Consider the following 23,083-nt stretch of genomic DNA (forward strand, 5'->3'; position numbering starts at 1 on the left):
TCAGTTGCCTTTATTCCTAATACACAACTGTATGTACCTAAAATATATATCACATATATTCTTACTCTCAGCAAAACCAACCATACATTATGTACAGTAGTAAAAAAAAAACAAAAAACATGATTCTAATAAAAAGATAAGTAAGCAGATGCTAGAAATACCCCATGGAATGAAGTAACAAATTAAATATAAACTTACCTGTTAAGGGTTGCCCAGTTTGATAGTTTTTGATGAGTTGAATTTGCCGGTATGTAGTTATGCAGCTCTACAAGTTTAGGGTAAAAATGCTTCACGACTTCTGCTGCCATCACTAAAATGGAAAAGGAAAGAAAGCTTATTTTATTCTGAAAGAGGAATAGTATGTTATGCATTCACTATAAATAATTAACTACCCAGATGTCATTCTCACTCAATCCATCCATTTTCTGAATCCACTTAATCCAATTCAGAATAATGGGGCAGCTAAAGATATTAGTAACACCATGCATACAGCAGAGGTTAAACCAGGAGAAAAAGCTTGTATATAGGTGGGTACACACTACTCACACTAACACACTAACTTGAGATTTGAATCCAGTACCTAGAGCTATGAGGAAACAGCACTAACTATGAAGTCTTATGGCCCTAGAACCCGTAGAGGTATATTTTCTTCAGTATCCTTGCAAGCTGTTTTTGTTTTCCTCTCTTCTCTAGCCATCTGATCACAGCATGTTTCTAACATTACCAAACACTGACTTTAACTAGTTTAACAATTATAGACGTACAAACTAGGGGTTTATCGTTCACTCTTTTATAATTTTATTACTTGGAAACACTATGAGAAACATTTCTACTTAAAGATATGTGACATGTTGTTGTTGTTGTTGTAGTTATCATTTTTATCATTAGCAATATGTAAAAAATAAGATTTCCCTACCAAAGCATATTTCAAGCAGGCTTGTGTAAGAAAATAATTTTAAATTATTTGCTAATAAACATTTTTTACTTTCTATTATTTTAAAGACCACTCACCATGTGATATTAGGTCTACCTTTTTCATAATGTGTAGGTATTCAACTTTTAAGCATTTTTATGCTGCAGTTTGTTGAAAAATGAGAAACTGTACATTATGCTTCATGCAATAAACATGACATGAAAATGAAATGTGTCTTTGTATAGCACTTTTCACCAAGCACAGGGTCAGAGTGCATGCACAAATCTAGAACTACATTGCATTAATAGCAAATTACGGAATCAAAAAATATTTACAAACAAAAACAATATACAAATAAAATTAAGGACATGGTGAACAGAGCAATGTTGACTTGATTGACATAAAATATCATGACAATGTAAAGTTTATTAAAAAATACAGGTAAGATATAACCAGGTGACAATAAAGGAGTAGAAAACAAAAACTGGAGACAACAGCATTACTGGAGAAAATAAAAACCTGGAGGATCTGCATACAATTATAACAGACAGTTTTATCAGATAAAGTTACTGTTCTGATGGCTGAGAACAAATGAGTACATGTTGAATAGTTTAAAAATATTAATAAATCATTTCATCATTGAATCTGAGGGCTGCTAATAACTTTAGTGCCATATCCCATAGACAAGAGTAAACAGCCTGGCATTGTAGCAGTGGCACCACGTAGCCCAGCAGGATACTGTTATAAAATTCAAATTAAATTGCTTTAAGGTTATATTTATTGTGGTTATGGACCTTTTTTTAAAAATAATATTGAATGATACTTGTAGGTGGTGGTGTGGCAGGGAGAATAATGCACCAGGCATTAAACCATAAGGTTGTAAGTTCAAATCACTTGTTAGATACAAGTTACTCAACCTGACAATACTCTGACTCTTAAAACATGAATATCAACACCCGTATCAAGCATCTGTACTCAAAGTGCCTTGGGATGGTATTTGCTGTAGAATGTTGTGACAGAAAGGCTGTTTGTTTGCAAAATTGTGGCAGAGTGGGTAGCACTGCTATGTAATAATTCCTGACAACTTCATTCAGATCCTGGATTTTCTGGTTCCTTGGTGTGTGTGTGTGTGTGCAGGACTCTATGTCCAACTCTGACTGGCATCTTGACCGCAGCTGGTTTTCAGACAGATAAACCAGTGCAAAATGCTTATGAAAAGGCAAACAAAGAAATTCAAAAAATGATGTTCTTAATCTTTAACACTTGCTTTAATATGCCACTTGATTTATTTTCAAATAGAGTGGTGAACTATCTATGTAGTCCTCCTTACAAAGATGACCAAATTGTTAATTAGATGGACTGTACATCAGAAATATTAAAATGCTCATTCTCTCAGGTTAACAGATTTAAATTTAATCACAGTGACATTCTGGACATAGTGCATAATGTGGTATGTAGTTATGCGGCTCTACAAGTTTAATTTGGTAAATATACAAGTATACAAATATATAAGTTTGCCAGTTTGATAAATATACAACTGTGTAAATTGCACTATGTACTGTAAGGCAGTGTACTAGGTAACTGTGCACAAAATGAATAGTGAAATTTAAAATTAAACATTTTCATTGCATGGTTTTGTGTTATATACTTAGTTTGCTTTGTAATAGTACTCATTGCGAATGCTTATATATATATTTATATAAACGTCTACACGTGGAAGTGTGTGTCTGGCTGTATGGCCCGGAAGTGAGGGGTCTAGTTGGGGTAATTGCTCCACCTCCACAGATATACAAGTGAGGCCGGCATGTCGGCAAAACGAAACCTCTGAAGAAAGAGTCACTAGCTTAGCTGTTAATAAAGAAGCGAGGTGAGCACATCAACAAAACAAAACCACCGAAGAAAGACAAATTCGCCTAGCCGCTAATGCACAAGCAATGCAAGTACGTCGACATAACTAAACCTCCAAGGAGAGAGATGCCCAGAGTAGTTCCTTTTAATTACCTGACATCTGTACATTTCAGTTTTTTTTTCTGATGATTTCCATAGTTTCTAGGACTCTGTGCTTTTTACAGCATGGCCTTACACAGCTATATATATATATAAATATATATACATCCATTATCCAACCCGCTATATCCTAACTACAGGGTCACGGGGGTCTGCTGGAGCTAATCCCAACTAACACAGGGCGCAAGGCAGGAAACAAACCCCAGGCAGTGTGCCAGCCCACTGCAGGGCGCACACACACACATCAAGCACACAGTAGGGACAATTTAGGATAACCAATGCACCTAACCTGCGTGTCTTTGGACTGTGGGAGGAAACCAGAGCACCCGGCGGAAACCTACGCCGACACGGGGAGAACATGCGAACTCTGTGCAAGGAGGACCCGGGAAGTGAACCCAGATCTCCTTAGCGCTACCACTGTGATATATATATATATATGTATATATATATATATATATATATATATATATATATATATATATATATATATATATATATATATAAAAAGATGGAATGATATAGTTATATTTAAGATTATATCCATTTACTTATTTTTATCTTTACAATGATTGTTCCAATCTAAAAACTATACACTGTTTGTTACAAGTCCAGGTGCTGAGCATGTTGATAATTTCTAACTACCGGTAATCTAATCTAACTAAACAAAACTATAAAAGCTGCATTTTTGCTTTTCAATAATACTGACTTGGCTGCAACAGCTCTGTCCCATAAACCATTCATTCACATGGTTTCTCCTAAAATGCCCAACCCAGAACATATTGCAAGTATTCTGAATGTATTAAACTCTCCATCAACCACTACAGACTAATCATGAATGCCTTCAATGGCCTTGCTCTGCCAAAAATTCAATTGTGACTACTCTTCTCATTCTAAGGGCCAACATTTCTCAAGTAGTTGTCTTTTCAAAACAAAGCTTTTCTCAATGCAGTGCAACATCTTCTCAGCAGGGCCAGCAATTGCATTACAGCTTCATTCTTCCATCCATTCACTAAAGTATATATCACAAAACATTCTTTACCCAACGAAGGGTCACAGAGGCTGGAAATGATCCTGGTAGCACTGGGTACAAAAGGAGTTATTAACCATTGTCAAAGTCTGCACACCTCTAGAGGCAATTATAGGCAGAGCTTGTTGTTATGGGCTTTATTGTTTTTACAAGCTGGTCAGAATAGATTTGAAAAGGGGAATTAATGAAGAATACACTAAACTTTCATTTGGCAAATATGAAAAATATATTTTTGCAGGTGTATGGTTCTTTTACCACACAAACCAATGCCTATTCTTAAACACACTTGTGGCACTTTGGCAGTGTGATTGATAATTACATCAATATTAACAATCTGTCATGAATAATAATTTAAACCTTTGCTTGTAAGACATAGGATTTCCAGGAATCTGGTACTTTAGTCATGAAAAATGACTTCTACATACTAACCATACAGCTATGGAAACTGGTTAAGTGATAAAGTACAGGACAAACCAAAAGAACTACTGACACTGCATATAAACGAAACACCACGCAAAAAAAATACATTACATAATAATAGGCCCTCGAAGGCATAACCAACCATCCTAGGACAAGCCATGCATACCTAACTCAGCATCTTTCCTGTCCATTTTTGCTTATTAAAATTCTCTTGATTTTGAGAAAGGTGCGCAAAAAAAAATAAATATGATAGAAATTTCACGAAAAACAGATCCATTTAGCTCCTTTAATTTTTTGCATTGGTAGTGTGGACAACAAGGTAAAGAGATGCACTCCAAAATATACTTTTTACTGGTTTAATCCCAACCCACTACATATATATAGTACAGTTTATGTGTAAAATACCATAGGATTGTGCGGATTATAAAATGGTACTATATTAAACAGCTTGTTTTATTATTGACTTTCATGTAAATTATTATGACACACGGTCACAGGCATTATAAAAATGTATTAATTCTTTAAAAAAAACACTTGAAGTTACCCAGTAATCTCAAATGACAAACAAGAAATTACGTGCAAATTCATTAACAAAAACATCCAATGGAAGACTGAAAAATAAAAAAATTCAGACCTTACGTCGAAACTAATATTTTAAAAAGGGGCGATGAGAGAATAAAGTGACTCCCCTCCTTACTCTTTAATTTTTCACAGCTTATTTAGTTCTGCCAAATTTAACACTGATACAAATAAAGAGGACGCCAAAACTGACAGTAAGCAAGTCTTGGACGTGGCACAAACGCGAAAGACATGCAAGTCTCGGTTAAGGCTTTGTAGCTAGTGCATTAACAACAGGTGTTTTTTCGGAGCTTTCTACTTTTTGTCTGTTTCTGTCGCTAGGCAGAAATGAAAATGAAGCACAAAAAGAAGAACACGATGAACGTACTAAAAGCCATATATTGTTACTTTAACATGACAGGTGGAGTGGCGTCACTTCACTTGTCAACAACACATATCGTACCTCCATCACTAAAGTCTCTCGTTATGTTCCGCTTAGGTCTGGAAAGAGGGATTTGGTCGATCCAAGCATAAAGCTCTTGCAAAGACTCCTCCTTAAGTTCTTCATTCATTGTTTACAAACATAAACACAAACCGTTATTACCGCAAAAATACTATTGTCGTCTACCACCTCCTAAGCAAACCTGGCACTTTAAGGATTTGTTAATTTCGTGTTGCTATGCGACCGATTAATTGCCTCGTCGACTACGGAAAGTGAGTAGGGACAAACACTCTGGTGCCCGGAGAGTTATAAAACGAAAGCCCTGCAGACAATTTAACTCTGCTGTAATTGTATGCCATACAGTTAACTTTTTAGATATGCCGAAGTAAAAAGTTCCATCTGCATTTTTTCAGTATAGCCTGGTTAAATAATAACCGAATTAATTTCAGAAATGATGGAAAAGATGTAAAAAATCTCGCAGGTGAGTAATGTAATGTTTAAATAAGTCTTATTTTATGATGTAAAACTAGCGGAATTGGAAACCTATGGCGTACGTGTGCTGATAGTTTAAGGATACATTCTGGATCGATGCCTATAGTTATTTGTTACTCCACCTCAGTCGCCTCTGTAGGGCGAATTGCATTATAACCTATCTCAGCAACACTGGGTGCAGGTAAGGAAATGGCCGTGGACAGAACACCAGTCTACTGCATGGCCCATTCACTCAAACGCCCACAGTCACTCTCACACAGGGGCCATTAGGAATTGTCAGTTAACTTGACATATACGTCTTTTGGGGAGTGGGGGGAAACCACAGTACCAGGGGTAAAAAATCAAACGGCACACAAGGCGAATGGGCTGACACCATATGGACAATGACTCTGTAGGATTTAAACCCAGGATGCTGGGTCAATGAAATAGAAGTGCTAACCACCACTCTAAAATGGCAGCCAATTACTGATCCAGCTAAATTCCAATTTTAGGGTTTGGGAAACTTATTCCTATACCTTTAAGTGCAGGAAACAACTGAAGCTGGACACACACACTTTCATTACAACTGGAACAATTTAAATGAACTAATCAACCTAACATGTATGTCTTTGCGATGTGGGTGGAAAACCAATTCAGACGTGGGGAAAATATGCAAATTCTATGTAGATAATGGCCAGTCTGGGATTCAAAGCTTATTTCCTGGAATTTGAATGCTAAGCAATTTGCCTCAATATAACCCATGAGTGCTAATTTTACATAGAGTCGTTAATGACATGAACTTTCACAAGAGTAAGCAAAATTACAACACAACTGTAACTCATGAATACAATATATGTGTTGTGTAAGTGGATATACTAGGTGCTATACCACAATTTAATGTATTCTTTATGTTGCATCATGTCATAAATGATATTCATTGTTACACGTGCAAAGGACATTACAATAGAGTGTTTCAAATTGAAACTCATGGAAAAATCTTCAAACATTAGAACATTAAAAAAGTTATGACATGAACAGGCCATTCAGCCCAAAGAGCTCATTGTTCCTGTTCACTTAGATTGTATGAAATAACACCAAATGGAGATTTGAACATCCTTGAAGTCCCACTCTCCAAAACACTACTTCATTTATTCCATATGTCTATGGTTCTTTGCATGAAAACAAAAACTTCTAGCATTTATGCAAAATCTGCTCTTAACAAATTTCCAACAAATTCTCTGTGTTTTTGTTACATAATTTATATTAAATAATAAGTGGAATCTACTCAACTCATAATTGTAAACACTTCAGTCATGTCCCGTGTTAATCTGTGTTTGCTTAAACTGAAAAGATTCAACTCCTTCAACCTCTCCGCATAGTTCATACCTAGCCGCTCTTCTCTGAAGCTTCTCAAGTGCTGCTGTAATGTAACATAATATAACAGAGTTTTCTTATACCAACTTTAAGCAAACAGGAACAACTGGGCACAAGCAAACACAACCTTATAATCACTCACACAGAAACTAATACGGAATCGCCAATTAACCTAACCTGCTCACCTTTAGGAATGTGTGAGGTATGAAAAGAACAATTTAGTTTTGGTAGACATCTCATTTTTAAATGTTATGTTTTATAATATAAAATGAGCTTGGAAAATACATGAGAAAAAATAGTGCACTTTAAAGCATATATTATAGTGAAGCACAATAGAAAAAATTTTATTATGAGTGATCTGTATTTTTGATTTACATGAAGTATTCCACTTGTTTCAGCCTTATGCCTTAATATATTACCCATGAGTTGAGTGGCAAGGATTTGGGACAGTGAAAATACTGCATTACAAAAATGTTGTTATCTCTGGGATATCTGTGGAATAAGGACTGCAAATTGTTTTCTAAATCAATAGCAGAGATTTGTAGATGATTCTTCATCTGGCAGGAAGCCACTGAATAATATGACCACTGCATTTGCTCTGAGTCATTATGAAATCATTATATTTTGTTTATACATTAAGAAGTTTGACGAGAATATTGGAGTGCTCTAATCCAGACGAGAATTTACAAAGGTGTGGCAGACAATTTCAGCTTCTCACAAGTAGAAATAAGAATGGCCGCTGGATATGTTATTAACTGAAACCATGGACACAACAGCTAAGATGTGTGAATCAGAACTTAGGCTACTATCAAGTACAACAAAGGATTCTTTTATGGTTTACTAAAAACAATATTGAACATGAAAAGGAAGGACAAATTAAAAGTGTTACTTTGTTTTACTGTGGATGGTCTTGGAATTCATGATCTCTGCTTTGCCCTGAATGTCATCAACAACACCACTACTTGTTGATACTTCCTTACTACACAGAGCCTGTTTCCAAAATATTGGCCAGATTTACCCTTGTGTTCAAAAATTATGAGAAAGTTGTTATAGTTGCTCTAGCCGATTTCATTCATCTAGATGGAGAACGATACTCTAAAGTACACCATTAAAAACTAAGGGAGCATAAATTTAAGATGGAACTGTTGTAGCATATTAATGTGCAGAGTGTGTTGGAGTAGAGACCAAAGTATGAGGTCACATAGGTGAAGAAAAAAATTCTTATAGCTTTTACAATATTTCTAGATTAGCCATTGAGATAACATAACTATTAGGTAACCAAAAATGTGATGAACTAAATTATTTCCTCTCATTTGTAAATGTTTCACATCTTTACCAGACCAAGAGATATTTTTATCCAAATTGATGTTCAAATCTGAACTGGTTGGATGAATGGATGCTGCTTGAATGAAGTTGCAAGGGAATTATTCAAACACTGAACTGTAAATTCTGTTTGAAGTGGTAGTTGACAAAGTGAGGAAAGCCATGAAAAAAAAATTATCATTGACATGTCCAGTATAGGAAATACAATGAATTACAATGTATTTCAACAGTACTGTAGTTTAAAAAGAAGAAAACGGATAAGTGCAACATTTAATATAGATGGCTTTAAGGTGTTAGTGTTCACATGTTAAATAGATCATTTTTTGGAAAACTATAAATAACTCCCTGGCGCCCTGCCTGGGGTTTGTTTCCTGCCTTGCACCCTGTGTTAGCTGGGATTGGTTCCAGCAGACCCCCGTGACCCTGTAGTTGGGATGTGGCAGGTTGAATAATGGATGGATGGATGGATAAATAACTCCATAACTCCAGGACAATGACTATAAAGTGTAAATAGATTTTCAGCCGTGCACGGTTGACGTCTGAGCTCTGGCTGGCTCTGCTTGGTATATCACACAACTGTTGTTTTGAGTGTGGTACACGGGACCAGATCTCCTAGCAGTCTGAAAACAAAATCAGGTATACGTATGACTAGCTGTGTGCGTAAGGAGGAGTAACAAAGCCAAAACATCTTTATGAGGAATACATTAAATCTAAAGATAAAAAATCTATGCAAATTTATGTTTAACTGTCTCAAAAGACATAGGTTAGGTATGGCATTTTATCATGGTGGACACCTTCCAATTTAATTTTATATTATAGGGTTTTCATGCTTGCATATTGGAAGAACTTGTTGGTTAAGTGACATATTCAACCTGGTAGCTTTGTCATTTACAATGAAATGCATTAATCACAATTCCAGGAACAGTTTTGACTCTTATTCTGCTTTTGACCTAATTTTATATACCTTTTCAGAGACTAAAATGGGAGATTAGCCTTGTTACTACATAATCATCAGCAGCACTAACTGGCAGAGCTGAAGAATGTGTGCATTTCATACCCAAAATTAAAAGAATAAACATGCAGAGAAATTAACATTTTGTAGCACTCCAAACAAAAGAAGATAGGATGAATAATATTTAAAACATTTGTATACAATGTGGTTCAGTTTGACTTTATTTTGTGTTTAAGAGTAAAAGAAGGATTAAGAATAAGGTCATACAGAATTAAGTTCATGATAAATTTGTCATCTAACTAATTTCTAAGCATTCAATATCAGCATTGATCTAAGGCTAGACACAGACTGGGATGGAATCCCCTTCCCATCCCATTGTTTACTCTCAAGCACTAATTAAATGACATCAATTGGTGTCTGCTTCTTGTATTTGGGATGCATACAAATTTTGGGAGAACATGAAAACCCCATACAGACAGTGACCCTGGAATTGTGAGCCAGCGCAATTAAAAACTACACCACCATACCAGTTATAAATAAAAATACAAAGAATCATATGAAGACTTCATGTGGGAATGAAACCTTAGTGTTGTTTTGGCAAAGTGTAAGTGAAAAAATTACTTTATCATTGACTGATGCCATTCTGATGACTGTGAGGAATGTTAACTTGTAGAAGCTGAAAGAGGTGGAGTGGAGAGTGGTGCTTGGATGAGGTTACAGTTTATATTCAACATCTTAGACTTAAAGGCTAAAGAGGAAAAATAAAGGCACTTGAACCACTGTACGTCCTCTAAGTCTTCTCCATATCTCTTTTAATTAAGTCGTAACTATCATGCATATTTGCACCGTCAGAGAAACATTTTAAAGTAGTTGCCACTAATATTAAAAGATGCAAGTTCCTGATAGTATGAATAGAAATAAAACTATGTATACATACTATTTATCTAAAATGCAGTGTCTTTTCATCATATTTAGATTTGGTTCCTGCCTTGCTTTCATTGTTGTTGGACTGTTCTGTCTGGCTCCTCATAACTTTGTAATGGAGATTTTAAAATGGATGAATAAAAAAATTTGTTTCAAATCTTCAGCTTTGCAAATCTGTTACACTCTCTGTTTTATTTAAATACAAATTAAAATTATATGTTAGGCATACTTAAATCATTAGTGGCTTAAAATGATTACTATTTATTAGTCAAAGGGTTGTAATCCAATACAAATTTCCACTGACATAGAGTACTAAAGTATGTGCTAGTTTCTTGTGGGTAACTATGGCTTTCTGTAGCATGCCTATTTCTGAGCTTTTCCATTAGCAATGATTTTAAAATCTCCCAGGCTGGGACACCTGGGGTTTAGCCTGAAAGGTCTGGCGTTTTGTGTGTCTTGGTGGGGACTGTGAAAGTCCAGAGCTCACGGTGATGCAATGGTGATGCAAGTTATTATTATATATCTGGATTACATCTTTATCCAAGGAAATGTAGATGATCAGGTTATGTTAGAACTGTTTATGGATATTTAAACCAGTTGAACTCATTATATGGAAGTAAGGCTTGGGATCAATGAATAAAAATGGTGCATTATTGGCAGTCTTTGGTCAACAGCATAATCTGAGAATGTTTTTCCACACCACAATATAAAAAGTGGCCTGGTTATTACCCAACCAGTCCACAGAAGACTACATTGACCATTTGATGATCTTATGAGAACAGAGAAGGGCTTTGCAGAACATCACAGCTTATTGGGGTGCAGAAGTAAGATCAGATCAAGTGTTACAGATAAGAGAGTGAGGATCCAATGCAACAAAAAGACTGGCTTGTGCAAAAATACAGAAGTTGACACCACTAAACTCAAAACATAAGTGCAGCATTACAAGTTCACCGTTATCCTCTGCAGCTCATTTTAGGACCTGTTGAATCAAGAAGACTAATCCTTGGACAAAAAGTAAAAACATATTGATTTTTGCAACAGAAGTTCACAGTACATGGGAGTATAAAAACATGAATTCAAGAGCTGGCTCTCAAGTAACGTAGAGATTGGAGAAATTCAAACCCTCAAACAGGAACTTTGACAAGCAAGAGCAAGGACCCAAAAATAACAGTTCAATCAGGAGTATGAGCTAAACAACATCATTGTCATGAGAAGTGCCAAGAGACATAAGTAAGAACTAGTGGACAATCTTGCAGAGGAAGCTACAGAGAGGAATGACTAAAGGAAGCTACAAGACATTACCAGAAAGCTATCAGAAAGGAAGGCAAACAATAAAAGAACTTTACGAGGAACAAATGGCAATATTTTAGACAAACTGACTGATCAATTGGAGAAATTGAAGGCACACCTGTTTTAAATCTGCCATTGAGGTAAGAGAGGAGCTTAATATCAATCTGGCACATTTTACAAAATATGAGGTTACCCTGGAAGCCAAAAAGAATAAGTTGGAAAGCACCAGAATCTGATAACACCCCACCTTAGGCTTTGAAAACAGATGCTGGTGTCACTGTGGACATCATTATCTCCCTTATACAATAAATATGGGGAAATCAAAAAGTACTGCATTAATAAACCTTCTAAGAAAGGAGATTTGAGTAATTGTTAGCATTGAACAGGGATGTCGCTGCTATCACTCCCAGGGAAGACCTTTGCCAGGGTACTGGTGATATAGCCAGAGATACTATGGGAGGAATACCACTAGAAAAACGTGGAATAACAATGGACATTGAACAGAGAGAACAGCAAGCTAGATTCAGGACTGGGAGATCCAGTATGTCATCATCAAACAATTGCCAGAGTGGCAGTCACTGCTGAATGCCTTTTTTTAGATTTCAAGGAGGCGTTCAACATGAAGGAAAATACAATCAGCTAGAGAATTATGAGGCACTATAGCATTCTAAATTGTGGACATTAATTGGGGCTTTCATGGGGGACACATATTGATCCCTATTTCTAACCTGTCACCGTCATTTACAGTCTTCACAGTTGGTAAGACAAGGGTATCTAATATTACCATTAATCTTTTTTTTTTTTTTAATGATTGACTGGAGGAAGAAGACAGCCATGGATCAGCCAAGATGAATTTCTTGTTCTCTCATTCAGAAGCTTGAGGATCTGAATTTTATTGTCAACATCTGCCTGATGTCACACTACCAGGAACATGTGCAGGTGGAGGGGCTGTACACTGTTACCATGTTAAAAGGTCTAGAGGTCAACGACAGTAAAACCAAGTGCCTATAAATGATCTTCAGGTGGTATATACAACCCATTTGATAGGCTTAAAAATATTCCTAAATTCTTTCCTGGGAAAAGTGAAAATATACTGATATTCAATACCATGTGTGTCTGGTATAGTACTTATAATAGCACAAATTTCTAAAGAATATTGGAACCATTTTACATTCTGTTTACATTGTCATGGTTTATAATGTTTTATGTTCTGCTCATGTCAACCATTCAGCTAGCATCACTCATTATCCCCATCCTTTGCCTTATGTAATGCAACCTCACATGATGACTCAACACCAATTATTTTTTTTGTCATGAGTAACTATTTTAGGCCTTCACCATTATAGCTATAAGGATTATAGATGCCCATAATCCCTTTCACAATCATTTATCAATCAAACAGGCTCTGGCCTCATCTGTGACAATGTGCTATGGATAGTGACTAAAAGAGTGAGGTTACAGGTACAAGTGGCCACAGTGAGCTTCGTTTGCTGGGTTTGCTTTCTATGATCAGATGAGGAGCTTCTCAATCCAGGTGGACCTTGAAGTAGAACTGTTCCCTATATGTATTAAGAGGAGACAGTTGAAGTGGTTTAGGCATCTAGTGAGAATGATCACTGGGTGCCTTCTATGGGAGATCACTGGGTGCCTTCTATGGGAGATGTACAAGGTTTGACCCACAGTTCTGGGACACATCAAAGTTATCATATATTTTCTGTGTGACCTGGGAGCACCTGGGATTTCCTCAAGAACAGCTGGAAACTGTGGCATTAAAACAAATCTAGTGTGATGGATTCAGGCTGTTCCCACGATGACCCTCATTAAAAAAAAGCTAAACTGAGAAGAGAAAGAGGAATAAAAACAAAAACAGATAATAACTAAAAAAAAAAACAGCTGATATGAAATATTTTGGCTCACAAAAGAAAAAGGTCTTTTGATTTGCCTTGCCTTAATTAATTAAAATAAAATTGTTCATGGAGCTGGTGGCTACATACAGCATATAGGACATGGTACGTAGACTTCAACCTATGCAGAGAGGCTTTTTCTTTTCTCTACCAAATGAATGCGCTTACATGAAAGCCCCATAGTCAGGTGATCTCATGATAATCTGATCGGGACAGATACAGTGCTGTTTTACAAGCAAAGAACAAGTGGGTTTTTACAAAACGGGCCAGATTTGAAATTGGACAGTGACATTCTAATTGGGTGGAATTGGACAGCACCTAATCAATTTTTTCTTTTTCTTCTTTCGGCTGGTCCCGTTAGGAGTTGCCACAGCCGATCTTCTTCTTCCATATCTTTCTGTCCTCTGCATCTTGTTCTGTTACACCCATTACCTGCATGTCTTCTCTCACCAAATCCATAAACCTTTGCTTAGGCCTTCCTCTTTTCCTTTTTCCTGGCAGCTCTATCCTTAGCATCCTTCTCCCAATATACTCACCATCTCTCCTCTGCACATGTTCAAGCCAACACAATCTCGCCTCTCTGACTAAATATGAATGTTAACATGAGAACATTTCCAGCAAGTTTTTGTAGCAGTCCAAGCTGATAAAAATGACTACAGCACAGAGAAAGATCGAGATCTTTACAGAGTTATAGTAATCACAAGTTAATAATGTTTGCGGTCATTTATTTCTTGATAAATAAGCAAAGAACAAAAACAAAATGAACAGTTTTAAGCTGATACCCTGTAAAAGTGTCAAAGTCCTAAGAAAAGATTTCTGAATCTGAAACAGTCTGTCGAAAGATGGTAAGATTTCATTGTATTGCAAGTAACATAAATACTACTAATAATTTAATATTAAAATGGCACAGATAACCTAATTCTTAAAAACTGACATCGTTTTCAGTTCAGCCCTGCTGAACATCCAAGTCATTAAATATGTAGCAAATATGGTAATGTTCACAATGTTATTCACTTTCTTGTGACTTCAGTGCAAAAAATCAATGTAACATTTTTCAAGTTAAGATTTCTTGTTAAAAAACACAATTTATCCTTCAAGGAACGGTGTTCATATCAGATGCACACTTTTTGTAATAACACTACAATATTTGGAAATATCTTTGTGCTGTAACAAAGAATAAAAAAAAACTGATATTCTCCCATTTTAAGACATACTATACAGTACAAAATTGTATAAAACATTTGTTGGTCTTTCCTCAAAAACACCCAAGTGTAATTTAAGTTACCGATATTGGATTACATTTTTTAAGAGGCATGTTGGGTGCCTTGCATTTCCATTCACTCTTTAGTGTCTTTCATTTTTTGGCTGATTCAGATGTGTGACACATTGAGTTAGGAATGTTTTGTTGTTGTTTAACATTATCCAGGCTAATGAATTTACATTTTCAGGCAGTGTAGTCTAGAGCCAAAAAAGGCAGCATGTGTTGCCACCAGGTGATGGGTTTAATGAAATCCCGTGACTGGCTCATTGTTGTAACCATGGATCAATCTTTACGCATATAACAGCTTTCACTGTTAGAAATAGAATAAATGAACACATTTCCCTGCAAGTTTGATTTACAGTTAAAGTTCATGTGATTTTTTTTGTTTTCCATACATAGTGGTCTATAATTCTTTTTTTTTCACCACAAAACTTCTTAGTGCACAAGTCAATTCCCAGTCCTACGTTCAGTCTCTTGACAAAAGTGGCTAAAATGTTTCTTGCCCAAAACTGACTCAGGAATAATAACCCACTTGCTTGAGATTGTGCAGACAGCATCTTTCAGAGAAGCTCAGCAAAGTCCACATACACAAACGTTCTTTGTTTAACTCCTGAAAATGAAAATGCAAGCCAAACTGCAGAACAGGAAAAGCGAGCAGCGATGAATCTTTGGTGGACAAAAACGTACAAAATGGTTTGAAATGTTTCCTGAATGATATGATTTCTGTTTCTAGTTTCCCTTTTCAGATATAAAACAGCCTTCATCCTGTATAGTCTGCAGAGGTTCATTTAGTGATGTGGCCATCCTCTATGTAATCTGTCTCTTTCTTTCTCTCTCTTTTTCTCTCCTTCTTGAGCATAATGACAAGCAGACACATCCAGGCTTTGTTCTGACTCACTCGGTAGCGCCCTTATGACTCTTCTATTTCCTGATCATCTTGGATGACTGGGGGGTAACAAGGCAACCTTCGGCCTTTTTCCTGCCTGAAAAAGAGACAAGCAATAAATCAATCAGTGTGAGGCATGTTTGCTTTTCTGCATGGAAGGAAGATACTATGATGTCACATTATTATTTTTAAGCAAATAAATCTACAGAGTTGGCTCTGTTTTGTTCACTCCTTGAAACTCAAGGCATGTTATCCAGTGTTATCTGAATCAATATTGTGTTAAGTGAACATGTTCTATTGATCACTCTCATTTTAAATGTGAGGCATGCTCAGTGATATGTAAAATGACTAAGGTATGGAATATATAAGCTAGAGAGCAGCACAATTTTCCTTTTCTTTTCATTTTAGCATTTCTCTTACATTAGTAGAATCCAATACCTAGTCATTTCACTGTCTGCCTGAAGTTTGCTTGTTCTCCCAATAATCACGTGGCCAAAAATAAAACTTGGTTTGTTTGTTAGTTAATTCCATCCATCCATCCCACTATATCCAAACTACAGGGTCACGGGGATCTGCTGGAGCCAATCCCAGCCAACACAGGATGTAAGGCAGTAAACAAACCCCATGCAGGGCGCCAGCCCACTACAGGGCGCACACACACACACACACACCAAGCACACACTAGAGATAATTTTGAATTGCCAATGCACCTAACCTGCATGTCTTTGGACTCTGGGAGGAAACCAGAGCACCCAGAGGAAACCCATGCAGACACGGGGAGAACATGCAAACTCCCCGCTGAGAGGACCTGGGAAGTGAACCCGGGTCTCCTAACTGCTAGGCAGTTAAATCCTTATTTTTGAAAATAAAGTGCTTAATAAGTCAATAGGTATTTTATCATGAATGAGTGACATACGCAGCAAAGCATTCACTTCTTTACCTGAGTCTGATTCCACTGATGGGAGACAACTGATGGTTTCACTGGTGGAACTGGAGGAGATGGGTTAGGCTTGGACAACTGTTGAAAAAGCATAGCATTAATCAGTTGTTGTAACTTCTTTACAGCTCTTCTGATCATGCAGTATCACTTAGAAGCATCTAGGTTACTGATAACTGTCAGTGGCAGTATGTGTATATTACAGCCTATACAAGAAATGAAATGGAAAAGCTGCATTGTAAAGAATATTAACGTTCTCACATTGCAGGTAGATTTATGGTATATACATACTTGTGAATATTTGAAAAAAAATAATAATTCCACTTGAATAAACACCACTCTTGCTAGAATTTCTGAATCCTCCCTGACATTTTTTATGGGACGGTATTTACAATTATATTCAGTTCACTTTACTTTTGTATTCTGCCCTTCACTGAGGCTTAAAGCACTAAAAACGAGTTCACATGTGAAATACAATATCAGTGTATCAATGGCATGTTTCTGGCTGATCAGAATTACACGTAGATTTGTACTTTGGTTGCAATTTTTAATTTGATCTTTTTCTGAGCTTATTAATTGCTGTCACATGTGTAAAGGAGTGCCCTGCATCAAATGAAGAGATGTAAAATATTTCTTATGTGTCCTCTATACTGAGGTTCATAAATTAATTAGTCATCACAACCATCAAATAATAGTTAAGGAAAAATGTAGTGGGTCCCCCTAATAATGTGCTGTTTTCTGATTATCACTTTCATCTTATTGTGTTCATTTTCACTTTTTTAACTCTGCAGTATGGTGCATAATGCAATGACACACATCTGAATTTGGCCACTTCCTTTCTGATTTTTTTCTTTAATGCAATACCCATTTCTCCTCCCTTATGCAGAGTTCTGTTTCACTTAATAAAGTAAATATTTAGCATGAGTTAGAAGAAGGATGTGGAAATAGAGCAGAAAACAAAATAGTATACTGCATATGACAAAAACTAACCGTTTTGGGCTTTAGAGTTGGCAGAGGCTTTGTTGGAGGGCTTGGCTTTTTCTGCAAAACAACAAAGAAAAAATAAGCAAGGGACACAAACTTCAGATGTAATTTAAATAATTGGCAATGCTTTCTTGTTGATGTTTTCTGCTCAGTTTGATTTATGTTAACAAAATATTACCATCCTCCAGGCAATGTGTGGAAGCAATTTATAAAGGCAACAAAATGTTAGTTATGTTGTACAAATTGTTAAATGTACTGTATGTGAAGGGTCCCTATTCTAAATATCTATGATGTGTTAGTGGCGTTCTGTATGCAGTTCTGTTCACCATTCCACAAAAAATAGAAAAACAAAAAAGCTACTAAACAGAGATCTCTAGACTAATGATCTTTTCAAGATAATAAAGTAATAGACCAGACCTTCAATATTCTCACAAACATTGATAAACCTGATCCAGGATAATCCCTTCATTTGAATAGCATGTACATCAGAAATTAAGATAAAATGCATTCAGGAGTGAAGCAGTTTTTCACACAAAGAGTTGTAGGAATCTGAAATCAATTTCAGAATCATTTTTTTTTTTAAGCACAGACACCAATGGCTTTTAGAAACATCTGGATGAAATAGTAAGACAATTAAGCTATTAACTATCTAAATGAGATTATGGAAATAAACAGTGTTGGTTGTATTTCAAAAATGTTTAAAATACAGTAAATTAAGCAATGTTTTGTTGTGTATAACATACAAATGAAACTATCTAGAGTCTGTGTGCAGTTCTGGTAACAGTGCTACAAAAAAGACATAGTTGTTCTAGAAACTGTGCAAAAAAGACCATTGAAATTCATCTTAAGACTAATTGTTATATCTACTATAATAGGCAAAGGGAATGTAAAAAAAATGATTCAGATTTTCAAAATTTCAAAGACATCAATAAAATTGATCAAGCAGCATTCATTCAATTAAATAGTAGATCATATACTCAAAGACACTGATAGAAATTATAGAGAAATTAATTTAAGATTAAAGCCAGGAAGCATTTATTTATACAAATGACTATGGGAATTTGTAATCTAATACCATGTCATTTAGTGGAAGCAGAAACCTTGACCTGATTAGCCAAACAAGCTTGATAGACTAAGTAGGCTTACATTGTGAAACATCTTGTACTTTTTGGCTCCTCTGCAAGGGCCAAACTACATAGCTGTGGGGCAACAACCCTGTTAGGAGATTTAATTTTGGCATAGTTATATTTTGACCTGGGGAGAGAATATTACAGCTCATGAGCATGGGAGCTCAAACCTGTTGGGGTCCGTGGCCACCGCCGGGGGCGCATGGACGTTTTCAGGGCCCTATATGGCCACACTTCTGCAGCACCCGGAAGAACCTTGTTGGGCACCTGTCCAATAAAGGGAGCCAGTCACCACCATTCAATGGCCAGACTTGGGAGTAAGAGGACAAAACCTGAGAAAGAGTGGAGGCAGAAGGGATTGATGGCAAAGACGGGACTGTGTCATGCTGTGTTGGTGATTTGTGCACTGTGTGCTGAACTAAAAATAAACTGGGTGTTGTGTGCTTAACCTCTGTTCTGCCCGTCTGTGTAGGGTTAGGGTGGCTGCACACGCCCAGGGCTTCACAATATATATATATATATATATATCCCAATATATATATATTTATTGCATTCGTAGTCCACACGCCGTGGCGCAGCGTAAAGGGGCTTTGTCTCTGACATCTGAGGTTCGATCCCCAAGAGGGGAGCAGTAGAATATGTATGCCTGATGAGCCCAAATAAGGACGAAACACGTGTGGCATACTCTTTGCATTATTTGACAGTAAAACTATTCTCTCTCTCTCTCTATATATATATATATCTATCTATATATATATATATATATATATATATATATATATATATATATATATATATATATATATACCTTACCGGGATGCTATTATAGTGGAAGGACCAGGGAGCAGAACATGCACAAGGCATTATTTCCTCTAGATCAGTAGATGGCAATGCCCCTGTGTTGCTGTGGCACCACATTTTTCCACAGGGCACTCTGGAAATTGGAGTTTGGTGGCTCAGCCCTGTTAGGTTTCGGGGGTGCTGTCAGGGGGTGCTGCAGGAGCTGTGCAGCCCTACTTTGTTGGTTATTGCCTTTCACAGAAGTGCTTTCAGATCACACTATTGGGACATTGAAAGTATTCCCGAGTGCCTAAATAAAAGGAGACAGCTGCCACTGCTTTGGGAGCCAGAGTCGGGATGAGACAGACAAAGCTTGCTGGAGGAGGAGTGGGTGTGAAGGAGAAACAGACAGAGTGGGAAACAGAAGAAGAAGACAAACAAAGTACTGTGGTGTTAAAGTGCTTTATTGTACTGTGTTGCTGTGCGGAGTGAGGGAGAAGCCCTTCCCCACTTAATAAACATGTGTTTTGTGCTGAACTTGTGCCTAGTGTTTGTCTGTGTCAGGTTTAGGTAGCTAGTGCACCCCCTGCTGGTGATAGTATATATCACCCATTTATTTTGGGGGTTATGAAAGTAAGTGGCTATTATCCTATCTCCTAAGCATCATTTGGAAGGCAATGTTACCAAATGCCATCATAACTCAAGCAAGCAACAAATAACAGTTCCATCAAAAATGTAAGAGTAAAGAACTGTTTAAAGCAAAAAAAAACCAAAAAAAAAAAAACCACACACCTCTGGAGTAAGATACTATGTTCATTATGTGGTGAGCATTTAATCCAATAAGTCTAACTAGAATCATTATAACAAATCAGTTTTACTTGAGGTTATCTTTGGCTATTTATAATAGAGAGGTGATGTAGAGAATAAACTGTGTACACAGCAAAGATATACTTAGCTTACAGGGATGTAACACTGTAGTGTGCGTCTTACTCTGACAGCTAACTCATTCTCATTTGTACTGTCCTACTTACATCTGAATGAACTAAACAATATTATCCTGTAACCAATCTTTCACACTATATGTTCTTAGTCACTTATGTTCATTTTTTAAACCAGAACTTAAAGGACAAATGAACATGGCAGTTCCTAAGTGTACTGGTGTCAAGGAAATAAAAACATGACAGAAGATTTAAAGCCGACTTTACCTCTGAAGAGTTTGGTTTGGCAGGAGGCACTGGTGGTGGCATATTAGGTTTTATAATCTGAAAAAAGTGGTAAAAAAACACAGTTTTAATAAGACAGCAAAATATGCTGGACCCATAGAAACACATTAAGTAAAAAGTACTTTTATCATTCTTACTGAACTAGCTTTCAGAAGTATTCTTCTGGGAAAAAGTATAGAAATTTTCCAAATTTTGTAATGGGTGGATAAGACCAAAACCATTAATTGTGGATCATAGTCTGGAAAGATATATAATTTAACTGATCCTTGGTTAAGGCAATGTAAGTGGTGAGGTGGCACACAGATGGGATAAGACAGATGCACATCCCAACTGTATTGGGGCAAAGAAAAGTTATAAGCATTATGGTAGACAAGTAGCCACAGCAACAAAAATGCTTCCCCACCTCCACAATCAATTATTTAAGTCTTGGTAATACTAATGCTTCTTTTGTGCTACAACACTTGTGCACATCAACAAATATCAGCAAGAAGAAGTTGAAATACACATACACACATATTTATAATAGTGTATAAATGTCTCCAGTCATTTGCAAAAGAACAACAAAAAACCGCCTTATTGTTTTGTCCCAGAATCAGCATTCTGATGTTCTTACGGATGTTTTATTGGACAAAAATCGCAGTGTTTTTGGGATTAAAGTTTGTGGATGGACAATTGTTAGAATATGAAGGATCATTGAATTATTACGTTAATTCTGTGTTGTTTTACTTCTAACAACAACAACTAGAATACATGGGTTTGTAAAATTAAATAAATTGATTGATAAATATCTTAATTTTTCAAACCTGTGTAGTCCATTTCTGGATTGCAGGGAGTTGAGGACAATTTCAAAAACATCAGACACAAGTCAGAATTAAACCCTATTTGGGGTGACAGTCCAATGTAGCAGGCACTCTTCCACCTACATTTACTCACACTGGACAAATATAGAGTTGACAATGAACTGAACACACTCATTTTTGGGATGTGGGAAGAAACCATGGGGAAATGTTGTATCAAATAAAGTTACAAGCACAGATACTCCAAGAAAGAGGTTAATTAATGCAAGCTGATTGAAAGCAGCAATGAAGGAATGAGAAAAAAGAAAGAGGAGTTTGATAAAAATGCACTTGTTCTTGCAATGCACCTTATGATAGTGTTTGTTACTCCTTCATGATGGAATGAACCAAACAAGAATAAAGAAAGACTAGCTTTGAAAAAACTGTAGTTGAATGTGACAGTAAGAGTCAGTATGAATCAAAGTTAGATCATTACCTGTCCTCCTGAGTTTGCATTTGTACTCTTGTGAGATAGCTGTGACTTTGGAGGCTGCAGAAAAAAAACAATTTAAAAACTTATTGACTACATCTCTATCCATTCAAATTTATTTATAACAATTTTATTTGTCTTAACACCCCCTGATCCCACCCTTCCAAAACTATAAGAGTAAGTCACCTCAGGAGGTAGGCGGCTGGGAATAACCGTTACTTGAAGTGGTCGGCACTCTTCTGGAAGTGATGATGCCTCTACAAAAACAGGCCTGCTGATTTCAGGTGTAGAAATCTGAGGTTTGCCTTTGTTCTGACTATCGTGGAACAGTGGATTTGTAAGTCCAGAATTACAGGCTGATTTAACATTCCTGGAAAATTTAGTAAAAAAAATATTTAAATCATATTTATTTTTCAGAATTATTTTCATTTACTGATGTCACACTGCCTGAAAAGCTCTCCTAAAGTATTATTGTATCGTTTAATTTATAACATAAGATTTTAGATGCAGGGGTTGAACTGTTAATAATACACAAAGGGGATACTGTCCACCTAAATAATGAACCATAAACCAGCCACATATTATTTTTTTGATGATTTGTCTCTACTAACAAGTTTGCAAATAACTAATAATGGTCAGTTTCTGAAAATGCATAGTAAAGTTTCAGGGTGTGTTGTAACGTGGAGTTGTAATCAATGTTGGCTTGGCATTATAATAATTAAGAATCTGGTGCATCATTGCGATTGATGGTAATGCTAGAGTGAGTATGGGGTTACCTGCTAAACTGAGGAGTGAAGTTGGGTATGAATATATAATAATTAGAAATTTTACTTGCCTAAACAAGGAGGATACATTTTCATTTACATTTCTTAATGAGGGAGGTCCAATTCTGATTTTTTTAAACACATGCAATTATATCAACCACATCCAGTCTCAGAAAAACCACGGGTTAAAGTTTATGTATGAGAAAAAATATTATTTTTATTTGATAGGACCTGTCTTAATTTAATTAAA

At 36.3% G+C, this 23,083-nt stretch overlaps 2 protein-coding genes across 2 annotated transcripts in view; both read right to left on the minus strand.

Annotated features, from left to right (window-relative positions):
• The window catches only part of spef1 (sperm flagellar 1), a 41,206-nt gene extending 35,618 nt beyond the window's left edge, over positions 1–5,588 (minus strand). Inside the window, exons 1-2 of the mRNA XM_039742217.1 lie at positions 5,389–5,588; positions 199–310 (exon numbers count right to left, since the gene is read on the minus strand). Of these exons, the coding sequence (XP_039598151.1) occupies positions 199–310; positions 5,389–5,497 (221 nt within the window). The 5' untranslated portion in view covers positions 5,498–5,588. The remainder of the gene's footprint in view (positions 1–198; positions 311–5,388) is intronic.
• An 8,725-nt stretch (positions 5,589–14,313) lies between these two features.
• Positions 14,314–23,083, minus strand: part of adam8a (ADAM metallopeptidase domain 8a) — a 42,597-nt gene continuing 33,827 nt past the window's right edge. The window contains exons 20-25 of the mRNA XM_039773641.1: positions 22,256–22,439; positions 22,076–22,129; positions 20,786–20,842; positions 17,680–17,730; positions 16,693–16,770; positions 14,314–15,849 (exon numbers count right to left, since the gene is read on the minus strand). Coding sequence (XP_039629575.1) covers positions 15,799–15,849; positions 16,693–16,770; positions 17,680–17,730; positions 20,786–20,842; positions 22,076–22,129; positions 22,256–22,439 — 475 coding nt within the window. The 3' untranslated portion in view covers positions 14,314–15,798. The remainder of the gene's footprint in view (positions 15,850–16,692; positions 16,771–17,679; positions 17,731–20,785; positions 20,843–22,075; positions 22,130–22,255; positions 22,440–23,083) is intronic.

This window comes from Polypterus senegalus, chromosome 1 (assembly GCF_016835505.1).
Source record: "Polypterus senegalus isolate Bchr_013 chromosome 1, ASM1683550v1, whole genome shotgun sequence".
NCBI classification, from domain to species: Eukaryota; Metazoa; Chordata; class Cladistia; order Polypteriformes; family Polypteridae; genus Polypterus; species Polypterus senegalus.